The sequence below is a fragment of the Mastigoproctus giganteus genome, chromosome 9, assembly GCF_048544385.1.
Source record: "Mastigoproctus giganteus isolate SK-2022 chromosome 9, ASM4854438v1, whole genome shotgun sequence".
NCBI classification, from domain to species: Eukaryota; Metazoa; Arthropoda; class Arachnida; order Uropygi; family Thelyphonidae; genus Mastigoproctus; species Mastigoproctus giganteus.
Genome location: NC_143583.1, coordinates 53,285,205 through 53,299,966, shown reverse-complemented (window position 1 = coordinate 53,299,966; position 14,762 = coordinate 53,285,205). Strand labels below are relative to the sequence as shown.

Genomic DNA, 14,762 nt, shown 5'->3' with positions numbered 1-14,762 from the left:
CAACATGTTTACAAACACCGCTGTTGGTTGAGGGGAAAGTGCGGTCGGAAACAGTTGTAAGCCCATCGTAAAGTGAAATAAGTATGCACCGGTTAGTAGAATCAACTGCTTTATAAAATCAAATTTCAAAAAACCAATTCAAATCATTAAAATGCACTACACTTTCATCGTTATCATATTCGGGTATAAGAATCAAATTTGAATGCCTTTGTGATATTTTTCTAAAGCACATTTTTGTTGGTAACTACCATAAAAACAATTTGCAGTTTTTGGTTTATTGGACATTTCTGTTGGTGCAATCTATTATCAACTGGTAATAAATTCGATCGATCTTATTGCATTTGTGATAATACCGATAGCTGGAATTCTGTGGATTTTTACGTTATTATGGTGAAATGTTCCCCCTCCCTGAAATCTTCAATCATATAAAAAACAAATTTTCAGAATCTTCTCTTCAAGCCACTGAACAGAAATATTAATTAGTTAGTACAGTCAGTCCTCGTATAACACGTGTTTACGTTACACGAATTCGATCATACACGATTTATAAATGGGGGAACGATATCTTATATAAAACGAACCGAATTCGCTCATGCATGATTCGCCTTTGTGTTTACAAGAAATGGCAGTCGAACGCAGAATCACCCCAACCGAACGCAACACGATAGGAATGAAGAGAAGATTCTGAAAATGTATTTATGTTTCTTATATCAGTGAAGGGGAAACACATTTCACCATAATAACGTAAAAACCCACACAATTCCAGCTATCGGTATTATCGCAAATGCAATTAGATCGTGTTTACTACCAGTTTATAACAGATTCCACTAGCAGAAATGCAACTGGAAATTGTTTTTATTGTTTTATGGTAGTAACCCCTAGAAATGTGCTTTAGTAAAATGTGAGGTGTTAATAGTGTATCTCTGCCTTTACGGTGTTGTTTATTCAGTTGCTAAATGCGTGCAGCTTTGTTTATGTGTATCAAGCATGCCTCCTCGTTTTGTAATTTTGCTTTACTCCCTAAAAATGAGTAAAATACTTAAAAAGGTGTGAAAAGGAAGCATCGTGGTGAAGATACTACAGATTCAGAGAGAAAAAGAAAAGCAATATCAATAAACAGAGGCGGACTGGATCAAAAATTCTTACCCTGGAAAATTTATAGTGGCCTCATACTAGCGTTTATGGCCAAAATCACACCAGCCTCCGGCCAACCGGGGTTTCCCCAGTCCGCCTCTGTCGATAGAGAAAAAAATATGAAATTGTGAAACGCTTTGAGCAAAATGAAAGACCATGTGATATTGCACGTGCTACAGACCTAAATGAGGCAATGCCAAGAATTACAAAGAATGCAGAGAAAATAAAAACAACTTTCATAGCAGGAACAACTCAAAGTGTAATTAAAATCCATTAGATTAAGACACAAAGAATTGGAAGAGATGGAACGGCTGTCATCCCTTTTTTATAGAAAATGAAACAAAAAACAAGTTTGCTTACGATAGAAGCAAAAGCATTAGCAATATTTTATTACGTAATAGTCGTAATAAAATACGTAAGTATTTTATTACAATTATTTATTGTGTTTGGTAATGTTTTGATTACAAATGTGTTCAGTCTTGGGTGGCCGGCACCTAACTCTTTTTCCCATAGGGCCTGTTGTTCATATTGCGCGATTTTACATTTCACAAGCGTTTCTAGGAACACAACTATCGTGCTATACGAGGACTGACTGTATGTACTAGGGCTTGCAAACTGGTTTTATAAACCGGTTAAATCCGGTTTTCATATTGAGTTGTTAAAACCGAAACCGAGTTTCTAAAACCAGATTCTAATATTTTTTTAGTTAGCCCTCGAATATAGTTTTTTGTTAGACACATTTTCTTTTGTTTTTTCGTTTGTCTGGATCGTTCAACTGCTTTACGTTTTAAACATGTTTTTTATTTTATTTTATGTTTAGGTACGAATCTCATGGGCAAGTGGCCCAAATCTAGGAGGGGTACCTTTTATCTTCCCACCTGTATCATGGCACGATGCAGGTGTACTCATTTACGACTGAGTGAGTCGGAGCGATAACGTAAAAGAAAATGCTCAACATTTCTCCGTTCCAGCTATCTTGTTTGCCAGGCAAGTTATGGAACGCACCTTATTGATGGTTACCCACTAGAAACAGATTCGCTGAATATTGCATGAAATTTCAATCGTAGAAAGTTTTTTGCTTCTTTATTCCTATTAAATTTGCGATCAAATGTTCTCCAAAACGCAGCTTCACCAAATTTAGCTTTTATGTAATTTTGAAAATACAATAAATTTAATTGGGGGAAAAAAAATTGCAAGAAAATAAATAAAAAATTTCTTTCGTGAAAATTTTTAAACTTGCCTCGTTTAGACTCTTCATTCAGTGCTTGCGGGAGTGAGTATTGTGCCTTTGTTAGTATTGTGACTTTATTATCTTCAGTATTTTTATTTAAAATTGTCGGTGATATAAATTCCTACTAATTAATATTTATTACTGTTAATATGTCTAAGATGAAATCAAATGTATGGAATTATTTTGCTCGAAAAAGCAAAGATGAATCACAATGTTCAAAATGTCAGAAGATAATGAAGTCGTCTGAAGGATCTACATCATCTTTGATGTTGCATTTAAAGAAAATGCATCAGATTGACATTAAACAAGATAACAGTGAACCTCCCGTAAAAATGGTAAGAACAGTAGAAAACTTTATCATTAAAAAATCTATGGAAGAAGAGATTTCAGAATTAGCTGCTTTAGATGGATTTTCTTTTAATTCAATTGCCAAGAGTGAGTTTATACAATCAAGCCTTCACCTTCAGAGAAATAAATATGATAAATTACCACCAGCCTCAGTGAATGGAATTAAAAATATGGTTCTGAATTATTATAAAACTATGACAGAACTCATTCAGCATTTCAAAAATTCATTGGTTTTGGGTGCACTGTATTCATTGACTCTAGACGAAGATACGTCTATACAAAATATAAGGTATATGAATATAAATGTGCATTCAAAAGACAATCATTGTTCCTTAGGTCTTATTGAGATTAATGGTTCGCTTGATAGCAGAAGAACTGAGCAAATTGTGAATGGACACTTGAAGGAATTTGGTTTGAGCTTGGATGAGGATATTGTTGCCTGCACCACCAATGGAGCAGCAATGATGATTAAGTTTGGCAAGAAAATTACACCTAATCATCAACAATGTATAGCCCATTGTATACATCTGTCAGTTATAGATGTACTTTATGAAAAAGCAATCAATTATGGTGCCACAGTCTCTGAGTCTCCCAAAGACAATGAAGAAAATGAAAATAATGAAGAAAGTAGTGATGATAAAGAAGTTGAAGAAAGACAGCAAGGCATGCTTTATCAAACAGACTTTACCAATGAGCTCATTTGTTTCTTCAATCCAGTGGCCAATATTTCACAAACTATTAACAAAGTCAGAAAATTTGCAAGCTTTTTCGAAAATCGCCTACCAAAAGTGACATATTACAAAATTTTGTTAAAGCAAAATTTAATGGGAAAGAATATAAACTTATATTAGATTGCAAGACTAGATGGGATAGCACATTCTATATGATTGAGAGATTTTTGAAATTGAAAAATTGCATTCCAAATGCTCTATGTGCAGTACTGTCAACTGAAGCTGTGTCTGACAATGACTGGAAAACACTTGAATTGCTATGTGAAACTTTGCGACCAGTTGAAATGATTTTGAAGGCTATAACCTCAGAAGATACAGACTTACTTAAAGCAGAATCTTCAATAGAATTTCTGCTTGCTAAACTTGATACAGTAGAAAACCCATTTGCTTTAAAGTTTTACCAAAGCCTTTTGCAGCGTTACAATGCAAGACGAAATTGCCCAACTGTGGCTTTGCTGAGCTATCTACACAACCCCAAAAAGTTTAGGAAAGAAGATTCGGGTTCAAGGACTTTTGATGTTCCAAGTAAGCAAGTTTTGAAAAAGCATGCTGAAGAGATTTATCAGAGATTATTTGCAAAACATTCCGAAGGAGTCTTAGTGTTGAATGAACTGTTCTTTTAGAAGAAAACAAAGACTCTTCTAGTTCCGATGTTGGAGATACACTCATGCAAGAGTATGATAGTGTAATAAAGAGATTAACTGAAGAGCCTTCAAAATATCCGAGTGAATTGGAAATCAGCAAAGAATTTAAAATTTTGGAGGCAACTAGCAGTAGAAGTGAAAAGCTGGAGAAAGTTTATAGAGCACTGCTGACCATTAAACCAACAAGTGTCCAATCTGAGAGAGTGTTTTCGATCACTGGTCTCTTTAACACAAAAATAAGGTCAAGTCTATCAGGAAAAATGCTTAATATACTGTGTTTTTTAAAGGATCATTTTCAGAAAAAAGCTGAGCAATAAATAGTAAAGTAATTTCCCCAAGCTGTTTTTTTTTCACATTAGTTTTATTTATTTATTATTATTATTATAGGGCTTATTATTTCTTTGTTTACTATACGAGAAGATTTCAATACAATTTGTAATTTTTTATAATCTCAAGCTGGTTACTTTTTTGGAGATTTTAATTTTTTTTATTTTTTTTTACTATAAGAGGTGATAGATTTTGTTTAAACGATTTGATTACAATTTGTACAATCTGCCCAAGATAAAATAAATACCTGTCTTATAAGCTTTTAATTATTTTCCCTAAGTCTGAGAAAATCGGTTTTAAAACTGGTTTTAAGAGTAAATTTCGATTAAACTCGGTTTTATGCAAGCCCTAGTATGTACATATTACAGTATTAAACTATGTATGTAAGTGTAAATTTATTTTTATTTTGCTAACCTGAGGAAAATATCGTTCCAATTTTCATGTATCATTTAATTTTGTTAATTGGTAAGGTAATAAAGTGTAAATTTGTGCTTTATATCTGTACTTTTATAGCCTATGATGATAATATTCCTCCTATTTTTCACTTATTAGAATCACTGCTTAATAGAATTAAAATTCAATTTGCAAACATGATCACAATGACCAGTGCTTACCTCATATTGTATAGTGAATGGTATTTTATTATGGAGAGTCTATTGTAAAGTGATTTGATTATACAGTGAACCAATTCAGCACCTCCCTTTGTTTTCAAATAGAAAGACATTTGAATGATCCTGAGCAATCTTGATAGCAAGGAATCTCCTGGTCCTGATGGCATTTCTGTACCTATTCTTAAAACCTGTTCTCTAGATGAACATCTGTTGTGTGTCCCTTTTTTACATTCTTGTATTCCACTGTTGCAAAAAATGCTCATATCAGCCCATCCCTAAAAAGAGTGATAAATCCCTCCCTTCTTGTTATTATTGCATTTACCTCAGTTCTTTCCAAAGTAATGGAGAAATTCATCAACTGCCAACTCTTAAAAATTTACTGAAATTTAAGACAGTTTTAAGTTTGTTGAAACTCAAACAGTTGCCCTTGAATTTCTGAAATTTTCAATTGCATTTGTCATAAAATCCTTTAAGCGAGGTTCGAAGATTTACCTATATATTGTCTGCCTTATGCTTCTTTGCAATTGAATAGCTAGTTTTCTCTCTAAACATGAGATGCCTCTCTGACTTCTAACTTCTCAACTAATACTGGAGCTTCCCCAAGGTTCTATTTTTTCATCCATTGTTTGCCTCGTGTATTTTAATCACTTTTTTCATTGACTGTAAATTCTATCTATAGCCTTACTGATAGTACACTGCATTCTTCATGCTAGTTCATCAAAGGTTGCTCTGCATAAACAGCTACAACCTCGTGAATATCAACCAACAGTTCCTTATCTCCATATAATTCTCCAAGAATTAAAAGAAGAAAATTTAACTTCATTCCTTTTAAAACTTAGTACTTCTGCTACCCCAAACCTCAACAATACTCAGAATTCTAGACAAGATTACATTTCTTTACTGAGGATAACCCTGACTTCTAACCTTTCTTGAGATAAGCATATCACAAATATTGATTCCTCTGCTTTTAAAAAATTGGATTTACTCCTTTGCTCTTGGCACTACTTTTTAATCAACAATCAGGTTAATTAAAATGATCCCTTGCTTAAACTTTACTCCACTTCTGATCACAGAGCTGTTCATTGTTGCTCCATGCCCCTTATACAGATATTTCCATAGGCGCTACTCTGCTGAATTAGTATCAGTAATTCCATCTCTTTCTTCCATACGGTTCAAACACATACATCATCTAGTTAATATCTGTTCACTGGTCTGATTTTATTCCTGATTTATCTCTTCTTTTGTTTTTTGGAATAACCTTTCTTCATGTATATTTCCTGAAAATTACAAGGTATAGAAGTTCAAATCCAAGATTAACAAGTATTTTCCATCTTCTCAACCTTCAAATTTTATACAGCCTAATGAGGGCTATAAGTTTTGCCGTCACTATAAAAAAAAAAAAAAAATATATATATATATATATATATATATATATATATATATATATATTGTTAAAAATAATTCCTAATAATGTAATTTGTATCAAAAATTACTGTTTCCACTTTGTTGATAGCTTTTCTATGTATGCACATTTGGCATGGAATTCTGCTCTGTCATTTAAGTAGTAGGAAATGAATAAAATAAAAATTGCTCTACAAAACTGTTTTTTTTTTTTTTTATTATTATTATTATTATTACTGATATTTTTGACAGTTAATCCTAAAATTCATAATTTTTATCTGTCCTTAGAAATATTTATGACATCATCTATGATTATCCCCCTCCCTCTCCCCCAGAGGTTATTATATGTACATTGGAAACTTTTTTATAGTGACAAATAAGATTTTCTAATTGTCAGTTTCCCTTTTTTTTTTTTTTTTTTTCCTTTGTGTGATTCTTTTCTAATAGCATTGATATTATCAGTTAAGTTTTATAACAGAGCAATTAAAATAAAATGATAATATTATAATAAATACTTTACTTCAACAGAAATTCGAGCTTCTATAAAATTTTTATCTTTATTTTCAGACTGATCTGCCATGTCAATTTTTGGCTGCGAAATGTCATGTAAGTACTTACTTTTCTTTAATGTATGTTTTAACCCATCCTGTTTAAATTTTATAATTCACTGAAACTGTAAGAAAGTATTATAGATAAATTTAGATTTTTAACTATAATACTTTATTAGTTTAAAGAATTTGCAAGAAATATGGCTGTTGAAATATTCAATTTGACTGGCTCAGAGTCCGAGCCAGTGGAATTGAATATTTCAACTCTGATTAATTCAACGCTTTGATTCAATTCAACTCTGATTGAATAATTCAATCTCTGATCTTCATTTTATTTAATCTTATTTTGCTCTTTATCCCTGGTCTTTTTGTCTTTTTTTTTTTTTTTTTTCTCTTCTTTCTCTCATCATTTGAGTTTATTTTTGTTCTATTATTATCTCATCCATTCATATGTTATCATACTAGTGCACTGGAAGTTTTGTTCTTGATGTTCTTGGTGGTACTATTCCATATTAAAATTTGATGGATATCCTCTACTGGTTTAACTAGCTAGTTAATTTCATTTGAAGATTAATACATTAAAGCACTGATCAAAAAAAAAAAAAAAAAAAAATCAGTGATCAAATCATAATGCAATCATCTGGCATTACTTATTTTTAAAAATAATAGATTTATTAATAAAAGCATCCATACATACATTGAACTTTGCTAGGATCTTTCAGTTGATATTTAACACACACTCCTATTGATTAGTAATGCAAGGAATAGCTGATATGAAAACATTGCATTAATAATCAGGATTGAAATACTTCCCAGTAATTAGAATCTTGAGTTAGCAAAGCAAAAATACTGAAAAATTCATGAAATAGCAAAGAATAACATTATTTATGTTAAATAATATTATTCCATTTAGATTTAATACCACCATTGTAGGTCTGTTTCCTATGATAAACTTTGGAATGTGTCAGCTGATGGCCTCCCAGAAATTTATATCGTCAAATTGAAATAAGGTAAAATTTGTGAGCAGGCTAGAGTTATACTCCACTTTCTGGGGCTCTAACAGCTAATAAATTAAATATTTTTGATATTTAATATTTCTGATTCATTTTCTGCTAAATAATGTTTTAAATATTTAATGCAATTTCAATTCATATGTTAAGCTGACATGTATGTATTTTACATTTTAAAAGTTAAGTAGACTTCATATTGCAGTATGCTGGTAAAGAATATAAAGAAGCTTTAGACATCATAGGGACCTTGGAAGACTACCATAACATGAAAAAGGAAGAATCTATGAAGACAAAATCTCGGCAAGGATTATCAGAAGTCAGGAATGTATGTAACTCAATATACCTCTGATTTATTATTGTGTAATATCAAACTTATTTATAACAATCATTTTGTATTATGATGCTATGTTATATATTAATCTGTAGCACTGGGCACTGCTGAAAAAGTAATTAGTCATAAAGTGGAAATTCATAAATCTAGAGCAATTTTTCCACAGATATAATGGTATGACAAGAGGGTGTGTCCCAAAAAGTAACGTTCACTCACAAAAATGCATGACAGCAAGAAAAAAAGCACAATTTGGAATGACTAACTTCTTATATATAAAACAAGAAAACTTTTAACAAATTTAAAATAATATCTTTATTCTGGTATATGAGCTGTGGTCAGAAAGTTCAGGGATTGACTGTGTCTTGAACTGGTAGCATCTTAACAGTGAAGGCTACAGTGAAGATAACCTTTGGGTGGAAGCTTGAAGAGGGCTGCTTCCACCCAAAGGTTATCTTCACTGTAGCCATCCTGCAACTTACCAAGTGATTTAGTTGCTTGTATTTGTGATCTGATTAGGAGTCATCACCATTTCCTGTATCTCATTCTGAATAATTTCCTTGGTTGTTGCAAATCTGCAATCTTTCAAGGGAACTTTAAGCAAAAAGACACAGGAAGATATATTTCATGAGTATGGCAGATCGGAGAACCAATGATGGAATACTTCACAAAAAAGACTTAAGTAGCTTTCCACAAAGCTGCTAGAGAAATTGTTATTTTTTATGGGATATGTCAATCAGTTTTAATACAAAGGTTGGGAATGTGATAACCTTTCAACCAAGTTCGTGCTTTGCATATTCACTAACAATCATGGAGAGTGGTGGGCTCTTACATGCCAGGATCTTTGTCAACTTGCTGTTGCCAACCTACAACCTACTCCATCATTACTAGTGACAAATTTTGTGTGTATGACTATAATCCAGAAATGAAGGCCTAGCTCTCTCAAGGACGATTCCATCTTCTCCAATACTCAGTAAAGCAAGACTATCTCAATCAAATATGCAGATCATGCTTATCATATTTTTGACTCTCAAGGCATCATTCATTATGAATTTATCCTGTATGGTCAAACAGTGAACTAAGAATACTATAACACAGTTTTATGTTGATTGCTTAATACTGCTAAGAGAGAGTGGCTGGAACAGGTCTTCAGAGAATTTTGCTTACATTATAACAGTGCTCTGCACATTTAATGCTTTCTATTCAAGAATTTCTTGTGAAGCACTTCATTCCTTGGTTCTCCTATCTGCCATACTCACCTAATTTATCTTCCTGTGTTTTTTGCTTAAAGTTCCCTTAAAAGATCGTAGATTTGCAACAACTGAGGAAATTATTCAGAATGCGATACAGAAACTATTTGCAATTCCAAAGTAAGCTTATCAGGAATATTTCCAGAAGTGTCAGAAGTATTGGAATCAATTTATATAGTGTCAAGAAGGTTACTTTGAAGGAGATCCAGCTGAATACCTGGGAAATTTCATTTCCCAAATACATGGATACCTGATGCAATGCCCATAGCAGCAAAAATGCTAGGGGTTTGACATAGAAAGGAACTAAAACTCTAAAAACAAAAAAATAACAAGTACAGGTCACTGTTGAAAAAAAGCCATGAATTAGGGTTGAATTTGAAAGTGTCTGCAATTCTGCCCAGACACGATAGGAAGGAGTATATGATGAGAGCCTTGTCGATCAATTCGGCCCTAGAAAGATTGTGCAAGGCTCAAGGGGTAGAATTTTTTTCAGCCTGGACTGTACTTGTTAACAGGAGAGACTGCTTCTACAGGTATGGGATACACTTAAAGAGAAAGGGTGCAAGAATATTTGCTGATGCTATTGAGGCAGTGTTAGGTGGGTCGGAAAACTGCTAGCTTGGGGGGGATACAAAGATTAATAGATTCACAGTAGCCACTGGCAGAGGTGAAAATGATTCTTGCACTGCTTCTATTGGAATGAGCAGAAGCCTGAAAAGCCAGATGCAGGATATTTCAGAGACTGCAGGGAGTCATTGCAGTACAAGTAACCACATGGGTTGTGTTAGGGTAGCTAAGAATAGAAACAGGTGCATATATACTTGCATGTACACCAATTCTAGTAGTTTGGTAAATAAATTTGATGAATTTGAGGTATTGCTCAAAGCATCAAAGGCGGATATTGTTGGGATATCAGAGACGTGGTGTCACACAGATATAAGGAATGCAGAACTGGAATTTGGGGAGTACAACATCTACAGAAAGGATAGGAAGGAAGGAGGGGTTATGCTATTAGTTAAGAAACACATAAAATACAAGGATGTGAAGCCAGTCGACATTGCTGGACAGTGCAGTGTCGAGTCAGTTTGGTGTGACATCAGCATTGGGAGATCAAAATTGAGAGTAGCAGTGTGCTATAGGCCTAATGACTGATGAGTATAATAAGAAACTGTACAGGGAAATAGAGTAGGCCAGTACATCAGAGAGTCTTATACTGGAGGATTTTAATTTCCCAGATATTAACTGGAATTTGTGGGTTGGTCACTCACACACTAGCAAGGCTTTTGTGGATTTATTGGATGATTGTTTTCTACATCAGCATGTTTGTGAGGCAACTAGAGGGAGTAATACCCTTGATTTGATTATCAGTAGTGATTCTTCATGCATTAAGAATCTGCTGATAAAGGAACCACTAGGTGGCAGTGATCACAGTGTGCTGAAGTGGGATTTACTCAAAGAGGTAACTACCATCAGGGGTAAAGGTAAGGGTTATTGCTTTCGTAAAGGCGACTACAATGGTCCGAGACAGTATTTAAATTCTATACAGTGGGACCAGCTGAAGATGTTACCAACAGCAAATTCAAAATGGGAAGCATTCAAAGAACTTATCTTGGAAGCTACTAGGCTTTACGTACCAACTAAGAAATATTGTTCAGGGTTTAGGCCTAAATGGATGTCAGATGAACTAATGAGACATATGACAGAGAAGAAAAATGCATGGGATACATATAAATTAACACGTGACACAGAAGCGTATAATATATACAAGTTGATCTGTAACGAAGTTACAAAGGAGGTTAGGCAGGCAAAGGCAGATTACCAGAAATCTTTGGCAAGGGATGCAAAGAAAAACAGCAAAGAGTTCTTTACTTATGTAAACTCTAGAAGGAAGGGAATGAATCAGATTGGTCCACTTGATATCGATGGGTCAACTGTTGATCCTGCTCAGGTAGCTAACAAACTAAATGAATATTTAGCATCGACATTCACACATGAGGAGTTATTCAGTAAGGGGAATGCCAGAGGTGTATTCTACTCTGGCAGTAAGCTAGAGAATCTTGTAATAACTGAGAGTAAAATGGAGGAGAAATTGTTGAAGATAAACACATGAAAGGCACCTGGGGTGGATGGGATCTATCCAGTTATATTAAAGGAGGCAGCAAAGGAAGTAAGCAAACCCTTAGCCATATTTATGACAGCTTCCTTGGACTCAGTGTAGATACCCCACAGACTGGAGATGTGCAAATGTGACCCCAATTCACAAAGGAGGATCAAAGGCCGACACAAGTAATTTTAGACCTGTGAGTTTAACTTCTGTTCCAGGAAAATTAATGGAAGCACTGCAGGATCATCTAGACAAGACTTCAGTTATAGCTCTGACACAGCATGGTTTTGTTAAGGGGAAGTCTTGCCTGACAATTTGATTGGATACTATGATGCATCATAAAAGAACTGGATTCAAGGAATAACTTTGATATTATATACTTGGATCTTAGAAAGGCTTTTGATACTGTTGCACATGGAAGACTGCTGCATAAATTGGAGCAGTGTGGCATTGGAGGCAAAGTGCTACTATGGATAAAGGGGTGGTTGAGGGGAAGAAGAGAGGGGGAGTGGTAATCAATGGACACTGCTCATTGTGGACTAATGTTATTAGTGGAGTCCCTCAGGATTCAGTGTTGGGTCCATTATTGTTTTCTGTATTTATAAATGATATTGATGAAGGTATAGCAAGCTTAATGTCCAAGTTTGTAGATGATACAAAGGTTGGCAGGGTTGTTAAGGACACTACTGACACTATGCTGCTGCAACAGGATCTCGAAAGGTTGAGCAGATGGACTGAGAGGTGGCAAATGAAGTTTATCATTGACAAATGTAAAGTACTACATATGAGAAACAGCAACCCCAGAGCAACGTATCAACTCTGTTGTACTACACTGACAGTGGTAGAGAATGAAAAGGACCTGGGGGTAATTGTGCAGGCAGATATGTAGTTCTCTGAGCAGTGCAGATGGGCTGAAAGAGTAGCTCATGGTTTCTTGTCAATGATATATAGGAATTTTTCTAGCAAGGATAAAGAGGTGATTATTCCCTTGTATAAGGCAATGGTCAGACCACACTTGAGTACTGCATACAGGTCTGGAGGCCTCATTTCAAGAAGGATGTAGAGCTGCTGGAACGGGTACCGAGAAGGGCAACAAGATTAGTGAATGGAACAAAGGGATACTCTTACGAAGAAAGGCTTAAGTTTTGCAAATTACAGTGTCTGGAGACTAGGCACTAGTGAGGTCATCTGATAGAGGTGTATAAAGCCTTGATTGGTTTGAGCATGCTCAATGCTGATGGGATTCTTTCTCTTGCTCAGAATAATCACCTGAGAGAGCATTTTCAAATTGAGGAAAGACAGATGTAGGTTAGACGTGTAGAAATTTGCCTTTAGCCAGCGGGTAGTTGGTTGGTGGAACAGACTTCCATCTCTTGTCGTGGAAGTTGATAGCCTAAATAAATTTAAGGCTCAGCTGGACAGGTATTTCGAACGAACAGAGGTGTGAAGTGGAAGTGGAGGTTTTTTTTGTTTTTTTTTGGCTGATGCTGCATAAGCTTGCTTTCTTGCATTATATGCCTCTACTAATGCTAATGCTAATAAGTTATAAACACATGAAAACAGTTTCCCCCCCCCCCCCACAATATCAACACACCAGTCAAGGAAAAACATTGACTGTCACTCATTTGAAGACAAGAGCTGCTCCCTGATTATATTTCTTCTGTAGACTTTGTCCTCAATGAATTTCTTGTAGTCAGCATCAACATCTTGGATGTTTTGGAGCATTTCTATTGGCAGGAATCTGTCGCCCTTCCTGAGCCTCTGCGCCGCAGACTGTAACAAAGGGAGGGTCCTGAAGGGTTTCGGGAGGATTCTCCAATTACAAATCTGCCAAAAATTTGCCGTATTGATTTCATCCACTATCATTTTAATGGTGATGAGTAAGCGGAGTGTGAAGATCCATTTTGAGACTTTTCTGTAGTTTAGAAGTTTGGTCATTTCTGAAGTATGTGTGAGGGGTTGAAGCATGTGCTTGAAGAGCACCCACCGAAGAAGCCAGTACTCATCAGATGAGATGGTTTTTAGCTGATTTTTGCTGCCGATGCCCAGATTTCAGATCTGTAGGTAATGACTGGCTGAAGAAACTGGTAAATATATTGAAGGGTGAACTGAGACTGTGTGACATGAAGGAGGTGTTGTTTGGCAAGCAATCTAGATCAGCAGATCTTGTTGTGAATATCTGTGACATGGTGTTTAAAGCTGAGCTTAGGGTCAAAGATGATCCCGAGATCTCTGTGCTTGGTTACTGGAGGGATGAAGGTTCCATGAATTTTCAGGTTAAGTTGAGTTGGGTGTGATTTGAGTGAAACACCATTTGTGCAGATGTATTTGGGTTAATCTAAAGAGAGAACTGTGCTAAGTACATAAGAGTTTTTAGGCTGTTGATGATGGTGTCGGAAGCAGTCTCAGGTTGGTCGGTCCCATTGATCCGATAGAGGAGCTTCAAATCATCTGTGTAATTGAGAAAAAAAATCCGTTTCCTGGCACAGGAATGGGTGAATGGCAGCAGTAAAGAGGAACCCAAAAAGAATTCCACCCTGGGGAACACCTGCACTGACTTTCCTAGTGAAGGATTTTTTATTCACAGTCAGGTGAAGAACCCTGGTTGTAAGAAGTGACTTTAAGAATCCAAGGATATTTCCTTTAATCTGGTATCCCTCCTCACCTAGCTGAAGGAAGAGTTGGACGTCAATGCAGTCGAAGGCAGACTAGATATCTAGATGCATAATTGCCATCTCCTCCCTGTCTTGTAGAGCCTCCAGAATGGTGTTAATTGTTGCCAGCAGGTTGGTGGTGGAGGACCTGCATTTCAGTGCATAATGGATAAATTGTGAATTACATTGGAGAACCTGGTTGGTTAAGATGGGAAGAAGGCACTTCTCCGTAACTTTGAAGATGCATGGTGCTTTCATAATTGGCCTGAACTGTGATACTGAGGTAGCTCCATGTGTTTTTGGAATTGCCTGAACCATATATTGGTTCCAGGCTGTTTGGAAACTTTGAGTTGTGATAATTCCATTTAGGATTCCTAGAAGTGCATCTGGCCGACCGGGCTAGCCAGGTGGGTAAAGTACCTGCCTGGCAACCCAAAGGTC

General features: G+C 35.4%; 1 protein-coding gene across 1 annotated transcript in view; it reads left to right on the top strand.

Annotated features, from left to right (window-relative positions):
- Positions 1–14,762, top strand: part of Cdc16 (cell division cycle protein 16) — a 149,434-nt gene that overhangs the window by 57,074 nt on the left and 77,598 nt on the right. Inside the window, exons 4-5 of the mRNA XM_090380652.1 lie at positions 6,995–7,033; positions 8,188–8,310. Of these exons, the coding sequence (XP_090236778.1) occupies positions 6,995–7,033; positions 8,188–8,310 (162 nt within the window). The remainder of the gene's footprint in view (positions 1–6,994; positions 7,034–8,187; positions 8,311–14,762) is intronic.